The sequence below is a fragment of the Molossus molossus genome, unplaced genomic scaffold, assembly GCF_014108415.1.
Source record: "Molossus molossus isolate mMolMol1 unplaced genomic scaffold, mMolMol1.p scaffold_m16_p_23, whole genome shotgun sequence".
Classification (NCBI taxonomy): domain Eukaryota; kingdom Metazoa; phylum Chordata; class Mammalia; order Chiroptera; family Molossidae; genus Molossus; species Molossus molossus.
In genome coordinates this window covers 15736575-15761867 of record NW_023425359.1, presented here as the reverse complement: position 1 = coordinate 15761867, position 25293 = coordinate 15736575, and the positions used below count along the sequence as shown (strand labels likewise).

Sequence of the window (25293 nt, the reverse complement as noted above, 5' to 3'; positions counted from 1 at the left end):
GTACCCATGTCTCCAGGGTGCTCATCGCCCTGCCTGCCCCCCACTATAACGCGGGAACCCTGGACACAGAGCCAGATGCCTGCCTGGGGACGTGGCAGGCCACAGGCGCTGCTGTGATTAGCAAGCTGTGTCATGATTCAGCATCAGACGCGGGCAGCCTCCACCGGAGCATAGCGGACAGCTTAAAAATAGCAGAGCTGCGGCTGCATCTCGCCAGCCAGGCTCCCCGAGAGGCAGGGCAGCTGCCACCACCCACCCGCCGGGGCCGCCTTCCAGCTGTGACAGCCCTGTGGGAAGCTGAAGGGGCGATTCCATCAAGCTCCCCACGCAGGACACCCAGCTTGGAAGTGCCTGTGGTCCCTGGATCCACGGAGGGGGCACCCGAGCGTTCGCAGGTTCAGATTTTGTTTTAAATACACAAACAGAAAGACAACCCCCCTTCCTCTGCTGTGCCCCAAATACAGTGTCAAATGTGGGTGCGTCCACACCCACAGGGGGCACTCCCTACTCCTCCCTGTCCAGGCAATGACCAGCAAGGGTGTCACTCTTAGCCTGAAGGAGGGGAGCAAATGTCTTGGTCCACTGGAATAAGGTGGGATTTGTGTTCAGCGAGGCCTGGGTCCAAACCCAAGCCAACCACCTGCCTCCTCCTGGCCCATCACGATCCCTCCCTGTCTTGGCCAAGTTCTGTCATTTCTCAGGGCCTCACTCTGGTGTAAAACAGAGCTAATGATCATTGATTTGCTGATCATGTGAAAGGCAAATGAAGTAACGTGCAGAGAATCCAGAAGGGTGCCCACTACTAATGAGTCTTGGTAAAGCAACAACTGCCCTTCATGGCTTCTTCATAGTCATGGCAGAGGTGGACCATAGTCACAGTGAAACCTTGGTCAGGAGGACAGGTGGGGACATGGGGTACACAGGGAGAGAAAACCACCCGAGGGTCCTCAGTGTCCTGCAACTGGTCTACTTTTCACTTCAGTCGTGTTCTCTAGACGTGTACTCAGTCTGTGGTATTTTCTAGATGAAACAGCAATATCCTCAGGGCTGATGCTGTCTTCAGGATTGTTCTATCCAATAACCCAAAGGAGATGTAAAATAACAAAGAGGTTTGTTGTTGTTGGTTTTTTTTTCAGAGAATACCTGTATTGAGTAGATGTCACATGCCCCCAAATTAATCTACAAAATTAACAGAAGCACTCTAAAATGTCCTTGGAAGAATAATTTCATGGCACTAGCTGAGAACATTTGTAGAAAGAAGAGAAATGAGTGGAGATTTGCTCTATCAGATTTCTTAAGGAACAAGTAGTGAAATTGTATGGTCACAGCACACAGAGAGACAGCAAATCAATGGGATGTAATAAAGGGTCCAGAAACAGAGTCAAATATCTAAATGATGTTAGTATCTTATGAAGGTAGTATTTCAAAAACGGTGGAAAACAAATGAATGACTCAGTGAATAGTGTTGGCAGACCGGCTAGCCATTGTGATGAAAATAAACTATATTCCCACTTCTCCCAAGACACAGAAATGAATTTCCAGATTGAGTAAAATATAACAAATGAACTACTGAAAGGTGGATATTTAAATAACCTCAGTTGGCAAAGAACTTTCTAAGCATGACACCAAATAGAAGAAACCGTAGAGGGGAAAAAGGTTGAGAGAATTAGCATAAATGCATTTAAAGGCAAATGGAGATTGCAAGAGCAATTGTTATACTATATGTGAAAGGGTGAATATTTGAGAAGTTTTCAAAACTGGATAAGAAAGAGATTTTAAAAGAGTTTTAACAATCGGATAAGAAAGAGATTTTTTTAAATCAATAGAAAGGTTGACAAAGAACAAGAACCAATGATTCCAAACAAAAAAATGCAAATGGCCAATCAAGACATGTGCTTTGTTTACGTTAGCCACACTGGCTTTCTTTTGGGTCCTTGACCATTCTCCACTACCTCCTGACACAGCTTCTTGGCATAGCTGTTCCCTCTATTGGGAACACCCTCTCCTTTTATCTTCACCCAGTTAAATCCTTCAGCTCTGCTCAAAGCCAGCTTCCCCAGGAGAGCCTTCTTTGAACACTACCCCCAACACAGATTCACCCTCCTCCTACGTAACCACTTTCATAGTTTGCTTTTTTTTTTTTTTTTTTTTGGTACGTGCCCCTAGAGGGAACCAAACCCGGGACTCTCTGGTCCGCAGGCCGACGCTCCAACCGCTGAGCCAAACCGGCCAGGGCCAACGTAACCACTTTCAGTCCCAAGTCATATTCCTCGTGGTCTTTACAACCTGGGATTACCCATTTATTTTTGTGATTCTCAGACTGTCTCCCGCAGTGGACAAATGGCCTCTGTTTTTTGCTGATCATTATAGGTGCCTCCCAAGAGTTAAATAAATTATGGGCTATACATAAAATTAAGTAGCAGCCAGAGAGTTAGTGATGTTATAACTTTTAAGAGTATGAAAGAGATCATGATGTATTGGGAAGTAACAAAAGGAGGTCACAAAATCATGTCTACGGTGCCATTAGGGGAAAGAGAAGAGAGATGTGCATCACGTCTTACCAGAGGAACAGTGGACATCTATTTTCTTAATTTTGCTTATCTAATTTTTCTTTGAAAATTCAACACTGAGTATATATTTATTTAAGTAAGGGGAAATGATTACAACTAGTTACGTTTCTTCCACTCTGACCCGTGGAGTCCCTGTGTGGTCTCTATAGGAACCACAATGGGTGTCGTTCCTAGATTCTCCGACCCTCCTCCATCGCCCAGCTCCAAGGCACTGGGTAGAACTCTGTTTAGCCACCTCTAAGCCCCAGATTACCCATCTTCAGAAAATAAAAACTAAACAGATGATGCCCGGCTGGTGTGCTCAGTTGGCTGAGCGTGGTCCCACGCACCAGGAGGTCGCAGGTTCAGTTCCCCATCAGGTCACATGCCCAGGTTGTCAGCGTGATCCCCAGTAGGGGGATCCCCAGTTGGAGGCAGACCATCAATGCTTCTCTCCCTCTCCCTTCCTCTCTCTATAAAATCAATAAAAACATATTGAAAAAAAAAAAAAACTTAAACGGATAAGCACACCACATTTTAAGAAAACCTTAAATTTCCACTAAGGAGCCAGATTCCCAAGAACAGTTCAAATGGAATGCGAGCTCCAGTTTTTTGGAAATCTGCCCACACTTACCCTGGAGAACCGTCTACTCGATGCACCGGCAGACAGCTGCCCACCTGATCAAATGCAAGGAGGGGCCCTTGCAGGTTCGACCATCGCGTGGCAAAGCTCATTCTCACAGTATTTCAGATAGACGGGCAGAGTGCATGTGTTCGGCGTACGTGGGGTATGAGACAGGCGAGACCCAGGCAGGTAAAGTGTCGCTGTCAGAGGTCAGGGTGGGTGGACAGGGGACCCAGCTTCTCAGGTGAGGGGCTCACAGCATGGGGGCGTCCCAGCTCTCTGACATTCTTCACAGTCAGGCTGTGCTGACGGTGCACTTTCCCGGGCCTGACTCTCGAGAGCAAGCTTGGCCTGCTTATCTGTAAGGAAAGAGCCGGGCTCCACTCTATACACCGAAGGAATTGCCTTGCAGAACTGTTCGCGGCTGAGAAAAGCTTCCCCTTGAAGAGCTGCCAAGGACAATGTCCGCATTCCTTATCCGCCTGAGCTCCAACATCAGATTTCAACCCCAGAAAAACACCAGCCGCACCCCGTGTGCTCTAGACCCCATGACCCTGGTTTAATCAGGATGGACAGTTACCATCTGAGCCTGGCTCAGTCTCCTTCGCGAGGTCTGTCCGTGGTCCAGGAGGCATCCACGTGTATCACGGGGGGGGGGGTGGGGGTGGGGGGTCCTGAGTCCATGTGGACAACCTTCCCGAGTGGAGAACATTTAGCACTAGTTCTTCTGTTCAAGGCTAAGAGTCTGGGGGTTAGAAGAAAGGCAGGTTCTGCAGAAATACGCCTTCCTCTCTGTCGTCTCTCTCCTCTCATTTGTAACTTCTCATCTGTTCGTCTCTTTCTCTCTCCTCTATCGTTTCTCTCTCTTATTTAAGGGGGGGAAGATGATACCAGTAATTTGCTATTAAGTGCAGACAGACACAGCTTCTGTTATGCACTGTGAAAAATAGTCATAATTAAATGCTGTGGTGAGGCCAATGGGGCCAAATTATATTGAAGGGGCACTCAAAGCAATCATGAGAATGCTGTCCCCAAAGTCACTAATGTGTTCTGCACAGGGGGGCTGCTTTGAGCCCCAGCCACCCTCTGCAGCTCTGCACTTCCACACTGGAGACCACCCGCTTGTCCCTGAGCTTGGCAACATTATCCTGGCTCCCCATCAATCTCTCTGAACAGTCCCTTGGTCTCCTGCGAGGAAACTGAGGCAGAGAGGTTCAAGGACATGCCCAAGATCACAAGCTTATGAAGAGATGGAGCTGGGATTCCAAGCCAGGCCTCCTGACTCTCCCTCTCCCCCAGCACCCTGCGGTGTCACTCACAGAACCCCCGTCCCTCCGTCTTCTCTCCAGACCACTGAACACATTGTAATTACTGCTTCTCAGGAGACGACTCCTAAATCTGAATTTATAGCCCCAACTTCTCTCATTTCATCCTCATTCTCAAATGCCTGCTGGGCATTCCACCTGTGTGTCAAAATTTAAATATCTTAAGGCCACACTCATCATCTTTCTAAAATAAGCTTTCTTCCCGACATCTCCATTACGGTGAATGATCCCCTCTTCTCTCTGACATCCACACTGGGAACCTCCCGCTGCAACTTCTTCCATGATCTTCCAGTCTGTTCCCTCGAAGTCCCTGGCTTTCCCTCCTCCGGACCCTCAGCACCCCGCACCTGGAACCCCTCCTGGTTACCTGCCCACCACAGCCAGACTGGCCCCTGGAGCAGGATTCTCGCCCTTGGTCCATGGATGTTCGGGGCCGGATACTCCCTGTCCTGGGGCTGTCCTGGGCATTGACACGTTCCGCAGCATTCCTGGCTCTAGATACCAGTAGCACGCACCCTCCACCCCGCCCCTTCTGGGCATGGCAACCAAAAATGTCTCCAGAGATTGCCAGAGGTCCTGGCAGGGGCAAAGTAGCCCCAGTGGGGGACGGGCACCCTGCTCCCATTGAAACCCTCAGCGGCTCAACAACGGCGTCCGGTGAGTTCTTCGGAAGGACACCGTTTTCAAGACGATAGAAATGATGTTCCCTATTTATGGTTTTCTTTCTCTTTGAGGTCTTGGGCTTCACCACCTTTGGGTTGGGGTTCAAGGCGTCTGAGGAAAGAGGGTCTAAGGAGGAGAAACAGGCTGGGCGGCAGACAGATTCATCCGGGGTCTGACATCTGGGGCTCTGGTGGCCGAGCGCCCCCAAGATGGTGGCGATGAGGTGAGGGGTAGTGGAGAGCCGGGCTCCGGGACCACGTGGCTGACACCCCAGCCCCATCACCTCCTCATTCCAGGACCTTGGGTCCTTCCTTTAGCCTTTCTCTGCTGTAGTTTACTTGCCTGAAAATGAGGATGAGACAGCACCTAATTCATAGGGTTACGTGAGTTAATATGTGGAAACACTGAAAAGTGTTTGGCATAAAGCAAGTAATTGATAAATATTAGCCATTATTATTAATATTATTCCTACATTTCTGGCCTTATAGCCTCAATGTCTACAAAATGTGCTCTCGGCTCCGGCCAAAGGGAGTCCTTACCTGGCAGGGAACGTGCCCCATGCTTGCCCAGGGCAATGCCTATATTCATGCTCTTTCTTCTGTAATCCCGTCCCCCGTGCCCTCCTGCTGAAATAGCACACCCTTTCCAAGGCCTAACGCAGACTGCTCTTTGCCAATGCTGCCTTCTTCCGCTAGACTCCACAGTGCTCCGATTCCGCCTGCAACGCAGACTTCCTTCTGTCACAATTAAAGGTGACAGCATTACTTCCCAACTAAATCCATCTCAGCCCCCCGGGGCACAAGTCTTATCTTGGACATCACGTTCCAGAACCTGGGTTACTGCCCTTCACATAGTAAGTACTGAGTACTTCTCACCTGGACGCATAAATAAAATGATTCATCTAAGGCACTATTTTATCATACTGTGATGTCTTATCTGAGACAAGCATTGTGAGGCATGTGAATACCCGACCTCCGCTGGACTGGGCTGGATAGTCTTACTAACATACACTCGGAAGGAAAAAGTTCTTCAATTTTCAGCTCTTAGTTACAAGGTCTTAAGCATGATAAATAGCATTTCTCTGCCTTCTTCTTCTTCTTCTTCTTCTTCTTCTTCTTCTTCTTCTTCTTCTTCTTCTTCTTTTTTTTGTATGTTAAGTATTGAATTAATATTTTCACACAAATCATTCATTGCTTCATGGTCCTTCTGCTTGTGCGTTGGCTCTGCTGATTTCACCGCAATAAGGCAGAGGAGGACCTCACCGCCGATGCTCATGAGCGTCGAGTTCTCAGATGAAGGCCTGGTCCCTGCGTGCGTGTGCTCCTGACCTTCGGTGTGCGTGAGCCTGGCGCAGGGAAAACAGCTCACACTGCACCGCCTTCCGGAAAGAACAGGCCCCGGCCATCCGTGGACCACACCAAAGGACCTGAGATTGGAGCCTCTGTTCCCCGGGGATGACATGGCCCAGTGTGCTGCCCACAATGGCAACAGAGCTATCGACAGCGTCGTGGGCATCATCAGAAAGGAACCCGTCACACTGGCAAGGACCAGCACACATGCCTGGGCCCCTTGGCCAGGCCTCAGGGGACCAGAGGGCCCCAGCCCAGCAGAGGGCGAGTCAGGTACACAGAAAGAAGAGGAGACAGAGGGGCACAAACAGAGAGTGACCTTCCCAGGAGGATGAAGTCTGAAAACAACAGCAAATTCAAATCCTCCCAAAGAGTGCAAGGCTTAGATGAGTGTTCCCTGTAACTACAAATGTATTTGATGGACATTAAAAGAAGTACTTAGCAGCTCATAAGCACAGGAAAGCCACTGCCCAAGACGCAGAGGGAAAGGACCTGTCTGAGAAGGGTTCAATGACTTTACGGGGAGCAAGATTCATAGGAGGAGGGAATGATAGAAGCGGAACGTGTGTTCTGGGCCTGGACTTGCTGTCCATGCTTTTCCATGGATTGTCTCATTGAAGCCAAATAACCCCCGCAAGCTGGGCCCTGTTGTCATAATCTCCCATTGTCCAAACGATGGGGAAATACATTCCAGAAAAGTCCCATCAGAGAGAAGGGGTCCCCGTCTCAGCTCTGCCACTAACCAGCCGCGGAACCTGCACCTCACTCGCTCTTCATTCACACCCAGCCGACTTCTCCTAACCCAAAGCCCAGACTGGGCCCAGGGATCTAAACAACAGGGACATTTATTATGTTTCTAATATTCATTATGGGGGGGAGACCACCCAAAACAAGAAACTTTTTTCACGCGCACTAAAACCATCAGGGTGTAACACGAGACAGTAGCATAATCACAGTATAAAGGCTATAATGCCGCAATATGTCATAACAACGCGGTGAATTACGGAGTAACTGAGACAGAAGCCTCGCTCTCGCCTGTTTATTAGAATATTTCTCATTCTGCCCACATTTTCAGGGGGAAAAATACAGATGGATAACTTCCACACATAATTTTCGGTAATGGCACAGGCTTCTGGATCCTGCCAACCATTCATTTCTGACTCGCAACCCCCCCTCCCGCCGCCTTGCACATAATGAAGCCTCCGTAAGTGTGTGCCGAATAGATGACCACCCTACCTCTTCTGTGTCTTTTTTTTTTTTTTAATATTTAAAGAGAACCCACTTGATAGCAGAGTTTTTCTAAATGGCACAGTGTTTGCCACTGCCAGGGAGGTGAAGGGTTAAATTAAAGGGGCAGCTCTCCAGTGGCCCTCAGTGCAGGTGAACTTGTCAGTCACCGGCTGCCTTTCTTCTTTATCCGCTCTTCCCCCAGTACCCCTTGAACCTCAGCCCATGGGTGTGTAAGCCCAAAACGTCCAGAGAAAGGCAGTCAGAAAGAGGAAAAACAACTTCCCAAGCCCTGGAAAACAGCCTCCTTCTCTGTAGGACCCCAGCCAGTAGCTCAGCCTGGTGGGACTCACTCTAGCAGTTGGTTCTGAGCCTGAGGTTTGTTTGTTTTTTTAACCCTTTCTGGGTAGTGAGCCCATCTGAGAACCTGTTGAAAGTTGCAGGCCCTCTTCAAAGAAGTCATAAGGGTGGGGTGGGGGTGGCTCGTGGAACCCCAGAAGCTGGTCCGTGGACATGGCTAAGAACTCCTAGAATGTGGGGGCAGAGATGGTCAGCAAAGGGAGGGTGACCCCAGCTGCCTTGGCCACTGGTTACTCTGCCGAGGCCCCATCTTTAATGAAAACAGCTGTGGTCCCATAACACAAGCTCCTTGGAATGGCCACAACCAAACCAGACACGGGTTTGTTTCAGCCCAGCAGAAGAAGGACAGAATGAACAAAAGAAATGTTTTGATGAGGAGAGAAGAAATTGCCTCACGAAAGAGAAATTCCAAATGACTTAAAAATACAATTGGAGGTATCCTATGACGCCAGATATTACCCAGTCACTTTTCCACAGACTCACTCCATGTGATAATTCAATATTTACCTGACCCACACCAGGGGTGGGCCCACTGGTGGCCTGGAGAGCCACTTGCCATTGATTTGTTCGTGGCCGGCAGCTGTAATCGAATAATGGGAGTTTCTAACAGTAGGTTGATTAGGTGAGAGCAAACATTAGGGAAACTGCGAATCTGAAGGTCCAGGTGATCTCTGGACCCTGCCGGGCAGGGTCAGCAGGCTGGTCTGTGTAGAGCAAATCTTAGGCAATGTTTGGTGACGCTCTTAACAAAAGGCAGGAATAGGTAAGCGAATGGCTGACAAACCTCCCCGCAGGCCCCGCCCCACCCCCACAGGCAAGTTCATGTGTCTACACCTCTGCTCATATTGCTTCTTCCTCCCATTCTTTTTTTTTTAGAGAGAGAAAGGGAGAGGGAGAGAAAGATAGAAACATCGATGTGGGAGAACATCGACTGGCCGCCTCCTACACACCCCCCACTAGGGATTTGGCCCACAACCTGGACATGTACCCTGACGGGGAATCCAACCGGCAATCTCTTAGTGCATGGGTCGACGCTCAACCACTGAGCCACGCCGGCTGGGCCTTCCTCCCCTTCTTCACCTAACTGCCACTCTTCCTTCAGAACTCAGCTCTGCTTCCACCTCCTCCAGGAAGCCTTCCCTGATCTCCCTTGGCTAGGACAAGAGCTCTGGGTCCTCACAGCATCTTTTCATCAGAATTAACATTTCTCTTTCTTTAGAACCCACTAACAACTGAACAGTGTCCCCCAGTAGTCATTATGCTAAAGCCCTAACCACTGATGTGACTTGGTATGTGGGCATAGGGCCAGAAGGAGGTAATCAAGGTTAAATGAAGTCATGAAAGTGAGGTCCTAAGTAACATGACTGGTTTCCTTATAAAAAGAAACACCAGACTGCTCCCTGTCCTTGCTCTCTCCCTCCACACGCACACAGCAAGGAAAGGCCACATGAGAACACAGCTAGAGGGCGCCGTCTGCAGAGACCAACCTGCTATCACCTTGGACTTTCAGCCTCCAGAACTATGAGCAAAGAAATAAATGTCTGTTGTCTAAGCCACTCAGGCTACGGTTTTTGTCATGGCAGCCCAAATGCACTGATAACATGTGACGACTCCCAGATTCACGTCCCTTGAGGGCCAGGGCTATATTGTACTTATATTTCCCGTCTTAGCACCTACTTAGCACAATGCTTGCACATAGTATGTGCTTAACAAATTCCAGTTAAGCATGAGAGTGGATGATAGAAGATAAGAGGCTGAAAGTCCTGCTCACTTTCTCACCCATAGGAGTTCAAAGTCATGTTTGAACCCTGTCAGGTCAAAGTAGTGAAAACTCAGACCCTCCACGTGCTGTCACTCACCAAGAGAGGAGCCAAGTTCAAGGCAGAGCCAGATGGCACCACCCCCATTGTCCTTCCTGCCATTTATACAGCTGTTGCTGCCCCTGACCCAGATGTCAGAATGAGAGGGAAGCGATAGTTTAGTAACAATCAAATGCTCAACTCAATGATACCTTCTCCACGGGGCAGCAGGTCTCGGCTGCCGAGCCTGGCTGCACAGACCACTCACCCACTGACCAGCGTGTCTGGCTGCACTTTGAAGGACCACATGGAGACATCCCGGTGCCCGCCCTGTAAGAGCTCACATCCACTGTGGAGGTCAGACATTAGAGTCCCCAACATTTCAGTCCTTTGCACACTTGTTATTCAGTAGACACATGTTTCCTGAGTGCACAGAACACCCACAGCATGGTCAGATTTAAAGAAGAAGATGGATCAGCCGTGGATCCTAGCTTCCAGGAGCTTCTATTAAGTAAAAATGAAACAAGTGATAATGATGAAGATAATAAGGAGCCCGACAGTCAACAAATCTGCGACATGCCAGGCACCCCCAGTGTGCTCTCCACGTGTGACCCACCGCAGCTGCACAACCACTCTATGCAGGGGGTATTATACCCATTTTGCAGATGAGGATACGGAGGCAGAGACAGATTAAGTAGTTTGCCCCACACATAAAGCAACCAAGCAGTAGAGGGGGGACCCAATCCCAGTGGGTCTGTCTCGAGACCCTTGTTCTAAGTGACTACCCTGATGTGCCCCCTGGTGACAGACACTTTCCTCCTCTTGAGAATGACAAGGCTGGACTGAGGGCGGGGTTGAGGGTGACAAGGAGGCACCACGTGGAAAGCAGGCGGGGGCACTGGGCCTGCGTGCTCAGCCGGGTCCCCTCAGTCCCCACGCTGCCCAGGCAGACCCTGTGAGGGAGCTAAGGGACTCACATCGACCCCCTGGACCGACTGTCCCCATGGTCCTCCCAGCCCGACTGTCCATGATCGCAGTGCTCTGAGCACTCTCAGAGCTGGGGACGCCAGGCACCATCCACAAGGTCACAGGAGCGGAAGTGAGATGTGAGTGGTCTCTTAAGGGACAGGAAGGCTCTGTGATGGTAGAAAGGGGACGAGGGGCATCAGCTGGAGGACCCCGCCCAGCGCTCGAGGGCAGAGAACGAAGGGGGTTCAGCAGGTCTGACGTGAAGTTTGCCCGGCCCTTGTTTTCCCCGGTCAAGGGACCATCCTTAGGGCAGCATCGTCTGGACTCAGAGGGAACATGGGCCCACCTTGCTCTTCAACTCTAAGAGCGCGACTGTGGGTCTATCTCAATCCAGGGACAGTGCTGAAAAGGCAGAGTTTAAATGTAAATCGAAGGCCCGGGGAGAAACGGGCCTGGTACAATCTCTTGCATTTCCATGGAAGTTAGCTTCTGCTACACCACCGGGAACATGACCCAATTTAGCAGCAACATCAACACAGCAGGTACCAGAGAAAATGCCAACTATTAGGAGACCAAGACGCGTAGGAGGTGAGATGAACACAAACCACGTAGCAAAGTGGAGGTAGGGACCAGCCACCAGCTCTGCTTTTGATGAAAGCCCCTGGCAACCGCACGGTGAGAAGGAAACTGAGAAAGAACAATTTTAACAGCAGTGGCAACCACAGGCTCACGGGAATCTGCCCTTGAACGTGGCCGTGGTTCACCCAAGGCACAAAGGTGACTGCCTCAGGGCAGGTTCACTCCATTTTTAGACCCTGGCTGTATTTTGGGAGGCCCCAAAAGATGGGGTCCTCCTTCGTCTGGAGATGGCACAGGGCAGAAACTCTGCACACTCATTACCATGTAAATGAAATCTACCCGGGCAGCCGGTCAGCGAAGCCACTCTTGGGGGAAAACACCCGGCTACCTCATAAATCCACGCAAGACCCTCTTCTGGTCATTCAAAAGGCGTTGATCGGGTCTTATTTTTATTTTATTTTGTTTTATTGGTACGTGCCCCTAGCAGGAACCGAACCCGGGACTCTCTGGTCCACATGCCGATGCTCCAACCGCTGAGCCAAACAGGTCAGGGCGACGGGTCTTATTCTAAGGACCCCTTCCCCAGCTCAGACCCTGGAGTCCCAGAAGCCCACATGTGGCAAAGAACCAAAGACAGTCACGGCCTAAAGGAGGCTGCAGTGAGGTGCCCTCGGCCGGCTGCCCGGCTGTTTTCCTGAAGGGCTCTGAGGCTAGCACACACACAGGATTTCCAGGCATTCCCTCTGAAGACTCGGAACCCCAAGATCTCCAGCCCACAGAGCCCCCAAAGCGGCATCCCACCTGCAGAGCTATAAAGAGACTCTCCAGAATTAGAGGCAGCCGGCAGCTGGGGGTGAGAGGAGGCATTCGAGGGGTAGAAAGCACTTAGCGATTCTCTAGATCTAAATGCAGCTCCCATTCATCCCTCTGCCCCACCTGAGCCCGAGGACGCCGCCCGCCCGCTGCGCACAGGTGCTGCAGCAGCCAAGAGGCCCTGCGGGGGAGGGGGGGGCGCACCGACACGGAGCACCTGCAATGAATCACTCGCCTGCCTCCCATGTTTGGTTTCTTTTTCCCTGAGGCTTCTGAGTCCACAAAAGGGACCGCCTGGGCTTGGGCCAACAGCTATTGAGAAGTTCCTCTCAACGGCACAAGGACCTTCTCCATCTCCAGCCGTGACTATTCACTGACCGCGCCAGCGGCAGGGACAGCACAGATTGTCACATCTCATTTTTCAGCAAGAGGGCCCCTCCAGCTGCCTGACATCGTGTCCACACAAAATGAGCTTTCACTGGGTCAGGACCTGCAGGAGGGGGAGGTGTTCACATGCTGTGCCGAGCATCCCTGACCCTCCCTTCTGATTTAGGGAAGCAAAGGCAAAAATGGCCCTCGGCGCCGTGGAGAGAGGTGTCCTCCCAGAGCCGCAATCACAACGGTATTGTGTTTATAAAACGCCACTTTCTGACCCTGCCTCCTCCATCCGAGAACATCCCACCCCCTGGGAGGTGTAGAGGAATAGCCCCATCACGCTTGATTTCCAGAAGAAGAAGCCAAAGCATGGAGAGGTTAAGTGACTTGCTGCAGAGGCGACAGAGCTGATCACAGGGGGTGTAGGTGACAGAGGGATCACTCTATGACAATCGCACCTTTGCAGATTAACTGACAGGCCTGAGAAGACGAATCTTTGAAGGACTGGAGGACAGGGCTGCAGAGACTGTGGAGGAAGGACATGCATGGGAAGCACTGAGCACCTACGAAGTCCCAGTGCCCAGGGAGGCAGCCCTCCGGCCACCATCATTACACTCACGCACAGGTCGCCTCTGCTCAGCACCCCCAGAAGCCTCCCATGGCCACCTAGTGACCCTGTTAAACTCCAGTTCTCCAGTGAGCTGTGTCCTCCCTGTGAGGCTGGAAAATATTCCACACCTGAGTCTCAAACATCCCTGCAGATCCACCACCTCCCAACCACACCCTTCCTTCTTCCTGGCCCTGCCCTGCTCTCGGTCCAGAACTCAGAGTACTTATACCATTCTAATAACAAAAGAATGTATCTCCTGCCCCCAAATCAGAATTGGCGATCCACAGCCAGGATCAAGTTCTGTTGTGCTTTTACCAATAGTGATTATTGTTAGCACAGTGGCTCCTCTTCCTCCCTGGCTTCTCCTCTTGATGCTCAAATGTGCATGTTTCCTGGGCTTGCTCCTCAGACCCTCTTCCTGGGAAAGCCCAGCCCCTCCCACCGCCCCAACAGTCCTCTCCAGGTAGATGACGCCCAAGTCTGCCTCCAGCTCTCATCGCTCTCCTGAGCGCCGAGGCGAGTTTTCGACTGCCTGATGGACAGATGGTGCCCAAATGGATGTCCTGCAGGCAACACAAGTGTCCTCATCCAAAAATGAACTCATTAGCCTCCCTCCAAATGACCGCTGCTGGGGCTCCGCGACAGGCTCTTCCTCCGTCCCCACATCCTGCCAGCTGTCTGGCCGCTTTTGCACATGCATTTATTCCTCTCTCGTTAAAGCCTTCATGGTGTCCCTCCGGGGTCAACGAAGAGTTTCCTAACTGGCCCCCACTAGAATATAAGTTCCCCAAGGGCGGGGCTCTGTTTTGTCGCCACTGTACCCTTCACCTGGTTACCGGCAGATGCACGATGAGGAGTTAATGAGTAAGGGCCTCTCTACCTCTCCTCCACCGTCCACACTGCTAAAACACTGTTCTAAAACGAAGGTGCCATCATGCCGGGCCCCTATTTATAATAGCTAAGATCTGGAAACAGCCCAAGTGTCCACCAGTAGACGAATGGATCAAAAAGCTGTGGTACATATACACAATGGAATACTATGCAGCGGTAAGAAAGAAAGATCTCTTATCCTTTGAGACGACATGGAGGGACCTGGAAAGTATTATCCTAAGTGAAAGAAGCCAAGCAGAAAAAGACAAATACCACATGATCTCACTTATATACGGAATATAATGAACATAACAGTCTGAGGAATACAGTAGACCCAGACACATGGAAGTAGGGCACAGACTGACATCCCTCAGAAGAGGGGATGGGGGTGGGGTGGGAAGAGATTAACCACAGAACTCATATGCATGTATGCATGACCAATGGACATGGACAACTAAGCCGGGGACAGGGTGGAGGGGGGGTGGGGTGGGGGGTGCCAATGGGGTAAAAAGGTAAAATATCTGTAACAAAAAAATAAAAAAATAAAAATAATAAAAATAAATAAATAAATAAAACGAAGGTGCCATCATGCCGGGCCCCTGCACACTGCTTTGTAGGCTCCTGGCTGACTACAGCGTGCCATTCAAATGCCTAAGCCTGGCAGTGAGCGGCCATGCGGGTCCCACCTGCCTGTCCAGTGTCTTCTCAGTCTCTGCCCTTCACTGAGGCTGCCCTGAGCGAGTCCTTGTCTCTGGTACACAGCCTTTCTCCTTCTGAGCCTCTGCGCATTCTAGCCTCTCTCCCGGAAAAAAGCACCTCTCAACACCTGCTCTGCCTGGAAAATTATTTTATTAAGACCCAGCTCAAATGTCATCCTCTTCGGTAAGCCTCCTCCTTCCCCAGAGTCTCCGAGATAAATCTCCACTATAGGACTTACGATACCATATCATGACAGAGAGCTCTATGGCGCTGCTGGGACCTAGGATCAGTGACCACCTAATGATTCCAATACCACGTATCCATCTCGGCCTGCGCCACTGGGTATTGCTATGCATTTGTTATGCTACCGCCTTTCGGGGCAAACGAAGCTCTTGGTAACCCTCACAGTGAAAACAGAAGGCATTCGTTGTCACTTTGTGGGTGATGATGCTGGTACCGCAAATAACTGCGCTTTCCCCTATTCATGCATGTGAGTCTCACCATCACCATAGGGGCCAGTGATGCATTATTCCCATTTCACAGACGATGATAATAAAACTGAGGCAGAAGTTAGGTTACTACCACTTAGCCAGTTGGGGGCAGCAGCAAGTGGCCATGTATACTTTCTATTGGACATTGTTACACCTCTCCAGCTCTTTGCTTCAAGAAACTAAACTACTGCCCTGGCTGGTTTGGGTCAGTGGTTGGAGCGTCGGCCTGTGGTCCAGGGAGACCCGGGTTCAGTTCCCACTAAGAGCTCATTCCTCGGTTGCAGTTTGTCCCCGGCCCTGGTTGGTTGTGCAGGTGGCAGCCACTTGATGTGTCCCTTTCGCATCGATGTCTCTCTCTCTCTCTCTCTCTCTCTCTCCCTCCCACTCTACCTGAACAAAAAATGGAAAAATGTCCTAGGGTGAGGATAAAAAACAAAACAAACAAAAACTAAACTATAGCCCTGGCCAGTTTGGCTCAGCAGCTAGAGCATCGGCCTGCAGACCAGAGAGTCCCGGGTTTAGTTCCCGCTAAGGGCATGTACCTTGGTTGCAGTTTGTCCCTGGCTCCGGTTGGAGTCATGTGGGTGGCAACCAGTCAATGAGTCTCTCTCACATCGATGTTTCTCTCTCTCTCTCCCCTCCTCTCTCCCTCCCGCTCTATCTGAAGATAAATGCAAAAATGTCCTCAGGTGAGAAAAAAAAAAAAGAAAGAAACTAAACTATATCCTCCTCTAAGTCACTGTGACAAGCAAATGAGCACCTCGCATCTACAAAGCAATGGTGTAAACAAAAGGATGATAGGAGAAAAGAGGTGCCCCACTTAGAAAGGGAAAATACGGGCAGGCCCCTTAAAGGCCATGTAGTGATTCAGAACTGGATTGTTCTACACCAGAGAAACTACAAGTTTCCAAAAGATTATTTCCCCATTTTGTTTTGTTTTTTTGTTTTTTTAATCTTCACCTGAGGACATTTTTGCATTTAATCTTCAGATAGAGCGAGAGGGAGAGAGGGAGGAAGAGAGACAGAGAAGTATCGATGTAAGAGAGACACATCCACTGGCTGCCACCTACACGACCCCAACCGGGGCCGGGGACAAACTATAACCGAGGTACATGCCCTTAGCAGGAACCGAACCCGGGACTCTCTGGTCCACAGGCTGACGCTCTAACCGCTGAGCCAAACTGGCCAGGGCTCCCCATTTTGTTTAAGTGTGATTTAAACCTAGAGGTGGCCTCAGTCAGCCATCAAGCATATGCTGTCATACCATGGCTTAAATGTGCAGCTGTGTCCCCCCAAAAAAGAAACTTAAAATGCATCCTTGGGTCAGATTCTAACACAGAGACTCAGAGTTAGTTAACAGAAGCAGCCTAATAGAATAATCGAGAACCTCTCACGGGATTAATCCTCTAAAACCTATCAAATTCCCGTAAAACAAGCAGATCCTGCTGTTTGTTGCCTGGAGAGAATCGGGACCTTCTGAGGTAAAGTGTTCAGGGAAGTCCTAAGGATTCTTCTACAACCTGAAAACCTGAATTTGGAAACCAGCTAGATTCGTAACGACACTGTACGTGCCCAGATTTTATAGGACCCACTGCAAGAATGGATTTCATTTCTTTCTTAAAAGAACCTCTCTCTTACTGGTTCGCCCGATTCAATCACATATATCTTTGATAAATGCAATCAGACCGAAAATAAGGTCTTTTTGGATTTTGTTACCCGGAGAAAAAGGAATATAGCACATGAGTGACCCTCATTGTGTAGCTCTGCTCCCACGCTGGTAATTCTAGGAGATTAAAGTCGCTGCTTTCAAACAGAAACATAAGATAGCCAGGTCAGACCTTCACCCAAAAAAACTCACTCCTCCTCTCTTGAAGACCCCAGTTCAATGGGATAATGATGAAATGATCATTGATCAGGTTTACTGAGCTTTGCAATTCCTCTCACTTCTAAGAATAAAAACCTGGAGTTAGGCATTCCTTCTATAGGGTCAGACTTGCATCTGCCCACAGTCCCTGTCTTCCTGGGGCGTGAACATGCCTTCACCCTGGAGTGGGGTCACAGAGGCTCACCCACCACGGTGCTCCCCAGTTCACTGCCAGTTCCAAATAACGGCAAGAATTATCTTGTTTTACTGCTCTGATGTCCCCAGCTTACCTTGTTTAAGATTAATAAAGCCATTACAATCCTCTCAATTAAAAAGCCATTTTAAAATGCACTTTTAATTCTAGTTTGTGAGCAACTCACTTAATTATTTCTATTTGTTTTTCTTCTTGAGTGGGTAATTCCTTCTGCCTTAAAAAGAGAAAACAGCCTGGTTGAGTGTCGACGCATGCACCAAGAGGTTGCCGGTTCGGTTTCCGGTCAGGGCACATGCCCAGGTTGTGGACCCAATCCCCAGTGGGGGGCATGCAGGAGGCGGCCAATCGATGTTCTCTCTCATCGATGTTTCTAACTCTCTCTCCTTTCCTCTCTCTAAAAGCAAAAAAGAAAAAAAATACATATCACCTCTAGCAACACGGGCAGGGATGGAGGAAGAGAGAAGCAGCCATAACCATTCTCCATGCAGATTCTGGGATCAGTGGGGACCTGCCTCTCCCTATCAACCTGATCTTAGTCTTCTTGGGGCATTTGGTCTCAGCATCCCTAGACGAAGGCCCTTTTCCCCAATTTACAAAAGTCTGGAAGGAGCCACCCAAAAGTCTCCTGAGGTCAACTGAGGCTCATGAAAGCGCTCCTAGGGCTCATAGAATTGAATGGACTCTCTGGCGTTTGGGGACAATGCATTTCATTTTTCACAGAGCTCCCCCCCTTCTTCATCTGATCATTTTTCGATCTCTCCCTTGCTAGTTGCGGCATTTTCTGCCATACTTGTATGGGGCACGTGCTTTTCTCCTCCCGGCTGAGACGATTAGATCTTGCAATTGTTGTGTTCCTCTTTTGTGGAAAGCAGTCAAGAAGGAAAATCCACATTGCAGAACAGTGTCTATTAGATATGCACCTTTTTGTGGACAAAATAAAAGAGAGCACTCTCCGAAGGCTGATTTTCAGCTCTGTGTATCACCTGAAGACCAGATACTGGGTGAGACCTGCTCCCTCCCGGGCCACCTCCATTTGGGTCACTGAGAGCTGGTGGTCAGAAGTTTAGAGTCAGACTGACTTATTTTAAGGAATGCCTTAATTAATTTATTTATTTTTTATCCTCACCCGAGGATATTTTTCCATTTTTTGTACAGATAGAGTGGGAGGGAGAGAGAGGAACAGAGAGAGAAAGAGAAACATCGACGTGAAAGGGACACATCGAGTGGCTACCACCCGCACGACCAACCAGGGCCGGGGACAAACTGCAACCGAAGTACGTGCCCTTAGCGGGAACCGAACCCGGGTCTCTCCGGACCGCAGGCCGACGCTCTAACCGCTGAGCCAAACGGGCCAGGATGAGGAATGCCTTAATTTGAAGTGTGGCCCTTGGACCAGTAGCAAGGACGTCACCTGTGAGCCGGAGGGAAATGCAGACTCACAGGCCCCACCCCAGACCAACTGAACCAGAACCTGCTCTTAACAACATCCCAGGTTGATTCGTAGGCACATTCGATTTTTAGAAGCACGGGTCTAGAATTAAGGTGAATTTCCTTTTATTACTATCCTGGAGCCCACTCCCCCACCCCCACCCACGGGTTTCTTTCCTAAGAAAGACATCTCTGAATAGCGAACTCCACAGAACATCCCCACCACCCTTCTCCACCCAAACCGTTTGTTTACAGAGGAATCCTGAAATAATCAGAAATCACAGCCTGGCCTGAAGGAGTTCAAGACGAAGCCGTACGAGTGAAAAGGGAAACCTCTGAATCAGAGGTGACAGGCAACCCTTCTTCCCAGCTTCTTCTTCAAGGCTCAGGGTTATGTGCTCGACCCCTTCTCCCCTCGGAAGAGAGGCAAAGACGCGTTGTACAACTGGATGGGGGGCCCACATGAGACGGAGGGGGCCGTGCCGTGCACCGAGCCCTCGGATCCCTGGGCAAATGGCAGAACCAGGAACACGGCCTTCAAGTCGGAGCTGTGCTCTGACCTCACACCTCCAATAACAACCCTCAAAATGCACACGGATGAGCCCTGGTCAATCTGTCGTCTACATGGGAGGAAAGGAGCAAGAGCATGGGAAATCACGTGGACCTGGGTGAGGAAATAAAGGCTAGACTGAAGGCAAGAGAACAGGGAAGGAAATGAGTCATCCGTCCCTGCCACCTATTCCCACTCACCCCTGAGGTGCAGCCAATAACGACCGGGGCCCTGGCAGGCCACACAGGTGCCGCCTTGGCATTACATCTGGCTTTGCCCTCTATGAAGAGAAAACCTGCCTGAGAGACATTTCTATAAAAATAAGAGCCCTGAAAAAGTTACCCCTTGCTAAAAAATGAAACCGAAAACAAAAACAGGGCCCCCATCCAAAGCAAGTGTTTTCTCGGTACCTCTGACAGGCACATCACAGAAAGTTCCTTCAGAGCCTGAGCATCTTTCAGATCCCTAAGTGGGAGGCTGGCGCTACTGGTTACTCTGTGTTCAGGTCCAACCTGTTACTCCCTTCCCCCCACTCGTGCTAATTTTTCACTCCTTTTTTTTATTCCATCTCCATCTTGGCATTCTCCGAAACAGCAATATTTTAAAGCACTAAAATGGTTTATGTCTATCAATCAATACCCGTTTTTCCACCAGTCATTATCTATGCACATATTAACAGCATCTCAGTCCTGGACCATGATTCTGTCCTTTCCATGCGAACACATCAGCAAGCTCCCGTAGCAAGTCTGGAAGGGACAGCAGGGATGGACAGCAATGAGCCGTGGAGGCAAAGAGACTGTTAGAAATTCAGACAGGACCTCCACTCTCTCCCTCCACCACAACCCAAAGACATCCCCTGCCCCAGGACAGAGTATGTCACAGGCCGGCCACCTAGGGAGTCCAGGCGTCCACCTTTCCTTCGGCTAACTTCCACTTCAGAGAAAAGCTCTCAACTTTACTCCCTCCGTAGATCAGGCCTGGAGAAGCCAAGCAATCCTCCAGAAACACCTCTGCATCCCTTCCCCACCCCTGACATGCACAGACATGCCCGTACACACCACATCCCAAGGAAAGAGAAAGTTAACTTTCAAGTAAACCTGTCCTGCCGGCAGTCTGGCCACATTCTCAGACCCTTCACAGTCACAAAGGGGGTCTGCAGCTGAAACTTGACCTGTGTCTGCTGAGGGCACAGACAAGGGTCAGAGGTCCCCAAGCATACATTAGCCACAAATAGACTTCTCTACCTCTCTCTCTCTCTCTCTCTCTCTCACACACACACACACACACACACACACACACAATGAGAATAATAGGCCAGCCTTATTGTCTTTCCTTCAGGGAAGCCAGAAGCCAGGCTGGGCAGCTGGTGGGAAGCTCCAGACAGAATATGGGTGTGTGAAGCTGTCTGGGTTCCAGAGGAATTTGGGGGGTCTTAGACACAGGGGCTCCTCAGGTTCTCAGGTACCCCAAATGTCGGGGTGTACGGGGGAGTGGCAGAGGGCAGAGCTGTCCTGCCAGCCAGGCTCCCCCTCCCTGCCGGCCTGGGCCCTCCTGGTCACAGCGAGGCACTCACCGCCTGTGAGCTGTGCAGGGCCGAAGCACAGGGCCAGCTGAAACCACAGGATCACGGCCAAGAGTCTCTGGGGGGACTGAGGCTGCTGCTGCTGCTGCTGCTGCTGCTCTAGAAATCCATCTCCATGGCTCGGGTTCATTCCATAATACATCTTTCATCCACAGAGGGCATCCGGCTTGCAAGAGTCTGCAACCAGGAACGAACACGACAATACCCCAGGCTGCGTGGGCTCCGGGGACCACGCTTCCACTCCTCCACCATGGGACTTGGGGGGATTGGGGGCAGGGGTGCTCGGCTTCCCCGGCTCCATCCCCGGTCCTCCTCCGCCTCCTTTCCCACGGTGCTATTCCCCCGCTCCCCCCAGAGCGGGTACACTGAGTAACAGCCGCCGCGGGATGCTGCGCTTGCGGGAGGGATGGAGGAGGGGAGGGAGAGGAGGGGGTAGCGCACATTGGCTCTGCGCCGGTCCCCGGGATCCAGCGGCTGTGACCAAGGCAGGAAAGTCTAAAGCCTTCCAGTGTCGTGGGGCTGAAAAAACACTTTTCCCTGGCTCTAGACAGGTCACTCTTAGGAATCTCACGATGTAGCACCGGGTCCCCCAGGATACTTCTCTGGTTTTCCCCAGGATGGGGATGGGTCCTCTTGCCCGGTCCCCCAAGAGATGGCTCTGCGCTGTCAAAAAATTCCTTCCCTGGGGGAGAGAACCAGGCACCAACTCCCCCTCCTGGGCCTGCGCGCGCCTCCCCGGGATGCGAAGCCCCTTCCGGGGCTCTGGGTCTTACCTGTGGGTCTCATGCATGCAGCTTCCTTCCCTCCTCCGCCTCCTCCCCCCGCCGGTCTCACCCGCATCTGTGCGCGACCTCTGCTGCCGCCGCTGCGCGAGCCAGAGACGGAAGCCTTGGCGGCGGCGCCGGGCTCCCGCTCCCCCCGCGCGTGCTCTCCCTCCCCAGGCTCCGGGAGCCGCTGGGTGCGGGGTGGTGGGGGAGGACAGCAGCCCGGCCGCGCGCCCCGGAGGAGGCGCCCGCGCTCCCGCCACCTGAGCTCGCGAGCGCGCGGCGGCGGCGGCGCGGAAAGAGGGAGGTGGCGAGGGCGGAGCGGAGGCGCTGGGCGGCCGCGGGGGAAGGGGACCCACGCAGGCGGGCGTGGGAAGGGGCCCCGCCGTCGTCTCCCCGACCAATGGGAAGCCGGCGCGCCTGCACCTGTCGGGGCGCGAAGTGCAGGCGACCGCTCACGCTCGCGCGCGGGCCGGTTGCCCCCTCCCCGGCGCCGGCCTGCGGTCCCCGCCCGGCCGAGCGAGAGCCGGGTGCCCGCCGCGGCCTCCACGCGGTGTCTAGTGCCCCCAGCGCCGGCGCAGCGCGGGAGAGCGCTCCGCGTTAGGCTGCTGCCGCGGCGGTGGCCCAACCCAGGGGACCGGAGTGCGCGGCCGGGTCGGGCCCCACGCCCTGACCCTCACCACCAACAGAGTTAACTTGGCGGGGTGGGGCGCGGCCCATTGGTACAGCTCTGATTTTTCAGTACCGTTGTCCGAATCCCCTCCCTCCCCAGGGCCAGGGTTCTGCGTGCCCCCTTGGATCCCGAAGGACATTCGCCCCCTTCCCCCACCTTCCCCGCTATTTGACCTTTTGGCGAACCGTCAGCATCCTGCGCAAGCACTTGAAGCCTGTCTTGGGGATGCACACAGGTCCTTCCGAACCTCCGCCCGGGGGCGCTCTCGGGCGGTCAGGGGAAGAGCGATCCATGTTGCTGCAGAAGGATGGGTGCTGAGAACTGGGCCTCGGCCTTGGATCGGAACCCAAGGGGATCTAGCGTGTTTGCTCTCCGCGCCACCGGTGGAGTGAGTTCGCCCCGTCGGCTCTGTCTCTGGCCGTTTGTGGTGCCGGTGCTCGCTCCGCAGTGGGTGAGACTCTCAGTGCCCAGCAGCTCTGGCCACCCGCTGTCCGTCCGGAAGATTGGCCTTTCTCAACCGACCTGGCTCGCAGGACCAAAATTCCAACCACAGGAGTTAAGGGGGCTGCGCTAACGAGGTGGAGGCGATACCGGCAGGCAGCTCTTCAGAACCAGTGGCACCCCATTAGTCTGTAGCGGTCTGTGGCTCCCAATACCATGTTTATGATACCGCCAAAGCATCCCTTGCCTCTACCAGCTTTCCCCAAATCTCACGTACTGATAGGAGTCAGGAAATTATTTATTTTACTGGGTTGACTCTTATTGGGATTAATTTTAACAAATTCTTTCAGGATAAACTTTCAGTAGCTAAGTCAAACTCGGCATTTTTATGTATATGTTTTGTTTTTGCTTAGTAAAATTAGAGGTGGCAGTTTTGCACAGAATCGGCTAAGATTTTGGCTAGCACAAGTTTGTTCCTTAAAGCCTCTACGTTGGGGCTCCACAATGTTAGTGGGGGCATCCTTCCACATTTCCAAGGTCTTCTGACTGACCGCTACAGTTTGAACATTTATTTCTTTTTTTTCTCAGTAAATTTCCTAAAGCTTTTCTGATAGTCATCAAATCAACAAAGATCAAACATATCTGTGGATCATGGGCATGGCTTTCAATTCATAAGAGAGACATCTAAGTACCACTGAAATCTGTTCTTCGGCTGGAACACAATGCATCTGTAGAAAGACTATCAGGATGAAAAGGAACATCAAGTTTTCTGGTCCAAACACCCGATCTAGAGTCCCCTCTGTGACATTTCAAATAAGTGGTCATCCAGCCCCATTAAGGACTTCTCAAGGACGCCTATTGTACTTGCCAACAGCTCTCTTAGAAAAGCCTTCCTTATACTGCATTGAGACCTACTCCCTGAAACTTTTATCCGTGGACTGTGGCTCTTCCCTTGAGTTCCACACAGCCAAATCAACGTCTTCCTTCTTAAGACAGCACTTCACTCTGGAGATGGCTTCATGTTTCCTTGAATCCTCCCTTCTCTGGGTTAAACTTAGCTACTTCCTAAGTGTGACAATTCCTAGACTCCTCACCAGCCTTACAGCCTTCTCTGGATGTGACCCAGCTTCTCAATGGCCACCTACCCCCAACAATCAAGGTCTGTTTCCAGAAAAGGATTATTTTCACACTAAAGGTTCTGACCAGCATATAATAGGACTGATGAGTTATTTTAAATAACTTGCTTCTATTTATGCAACTTAAACATTTGGAGGGTGGCCACAGAACACCGTGTTGTTAGTTTTCTACATTATCTCATGTATTAGTTTGCTAGGGCCGCCATAACAAAATACCGCAGACTGGGTGGCTTAAACAAAAGAGATTTATTTTCTCACAGTTCTGGAGGCTGAAGTTCAAGATCAAGGTGTTGTCAGGTTTGGTTTCCTCTGAGGCCTCTCTCCTCGGCATGCAGATGGCCACCTTCTCGCGGTGTCTTCACATGATCCCTCTGTGTGTGGATGTGTCTGGTGTCTCTCTGTTCTAACCTCCTCTTCTTATAAGGACACCAGTCATATTAGGGACCACCCTAATGACCCCCTTTAAACTATATTGTTTCTTTAAAGATCCTATTTCTAAAGCTGTCTCATTCTGTACTAGGGGTGAGAGCTTCAACAAGTGAATTTTGAGGGGGCATAAGTCATCCCATAACATCTCACAACAAAAATAAAGCCAATGTTACACTCGTCTTACAGGCGAGAATGATGAAAACAAAGGCGTCAACGCATTTATGCAATAGCACCCAGCCAATGAAGGCCTCAGACTTCATCTACAGCAGTCTGACCCCATCTGAATACTCTCCCACCTTTCCCTAGCTATTGCCATGAACACCTTCTACCGCAAGGGCTGCAAAACAAGTTATTCTGAATGTATTCGAGCTTATTTGTGTGTATATGTACGTGTGTGTGTAATCTTCTATCACCTTGCCTTTTTTTCTTGGCTTCTTACCTTTAAAACCACTGTCAGCTGGGCATGAATATTTTCTCCAGGAAGGCTCGTACTTAGCACCAAGGGAAGGGGGAAGAGGAAACAAACCTCACTGGAACTTATTCGACATTCAGCCAGCATTTGCTGAGGGCCTAAGATACGCCAAACGCAATGCAAATCCATAAAAATGCAAATAGATACCATCTCAACCTTCAGGACGCTCACAGTTATGAACCTAGAGCTACACTTCTTCTATGTACAATGTTTTTTATGCGGTCACCTGTTCATTCAACAAATACGTCTCAAGTCCTACTATGTGTGAGCCGCTGTTCTAGGTAATTTTTACAAAGGGCTTTATATTATGACTTTTTTCATTCTCAAGGGATCATTTTAATTCTATAGAAACCATGATAATATGAGAGAAGATATAGAAAACGTCAAGGTGTGTTTGGGAAATTGTGGATAACCCCTTGTGTCTAAAGAGTATGTGT

General features: G+C 50.8%; 1 protein-coding gene across 2 annotated transcripts in view; it reads right to left on the bottom strand.

The window, feature by feature from the left end:
* SUSD4 (sushi domain containing 4) overlaps window positions 1-21858 on the bottom strand; it is a 96117-nt gene extending 74259 nt beyond the window's left edge. For both annotated transcript variants that reach the window (XM_036277728.1, XM_036277729.1), the window contains exons 1-2: window positions 21715-21858; window positions 20933-21118 (exon numbers count right to left, since the gene is read on the bottom strand). In XM_036277728.1, the coding sequence (XP_036133621.1) occupies window positions 20933-21083 (151 nt within the window). In that variant the 5' untranslated portion in view covers window positions 21084-21118; window positions 21715-21858. The remainder of the gene's footprint in view (window positions 1-20932; window positions 21119-21714) is intronic.
* Between the last annotated feature and the right edge of the window lie 3435 nt (window positions 21859-25293).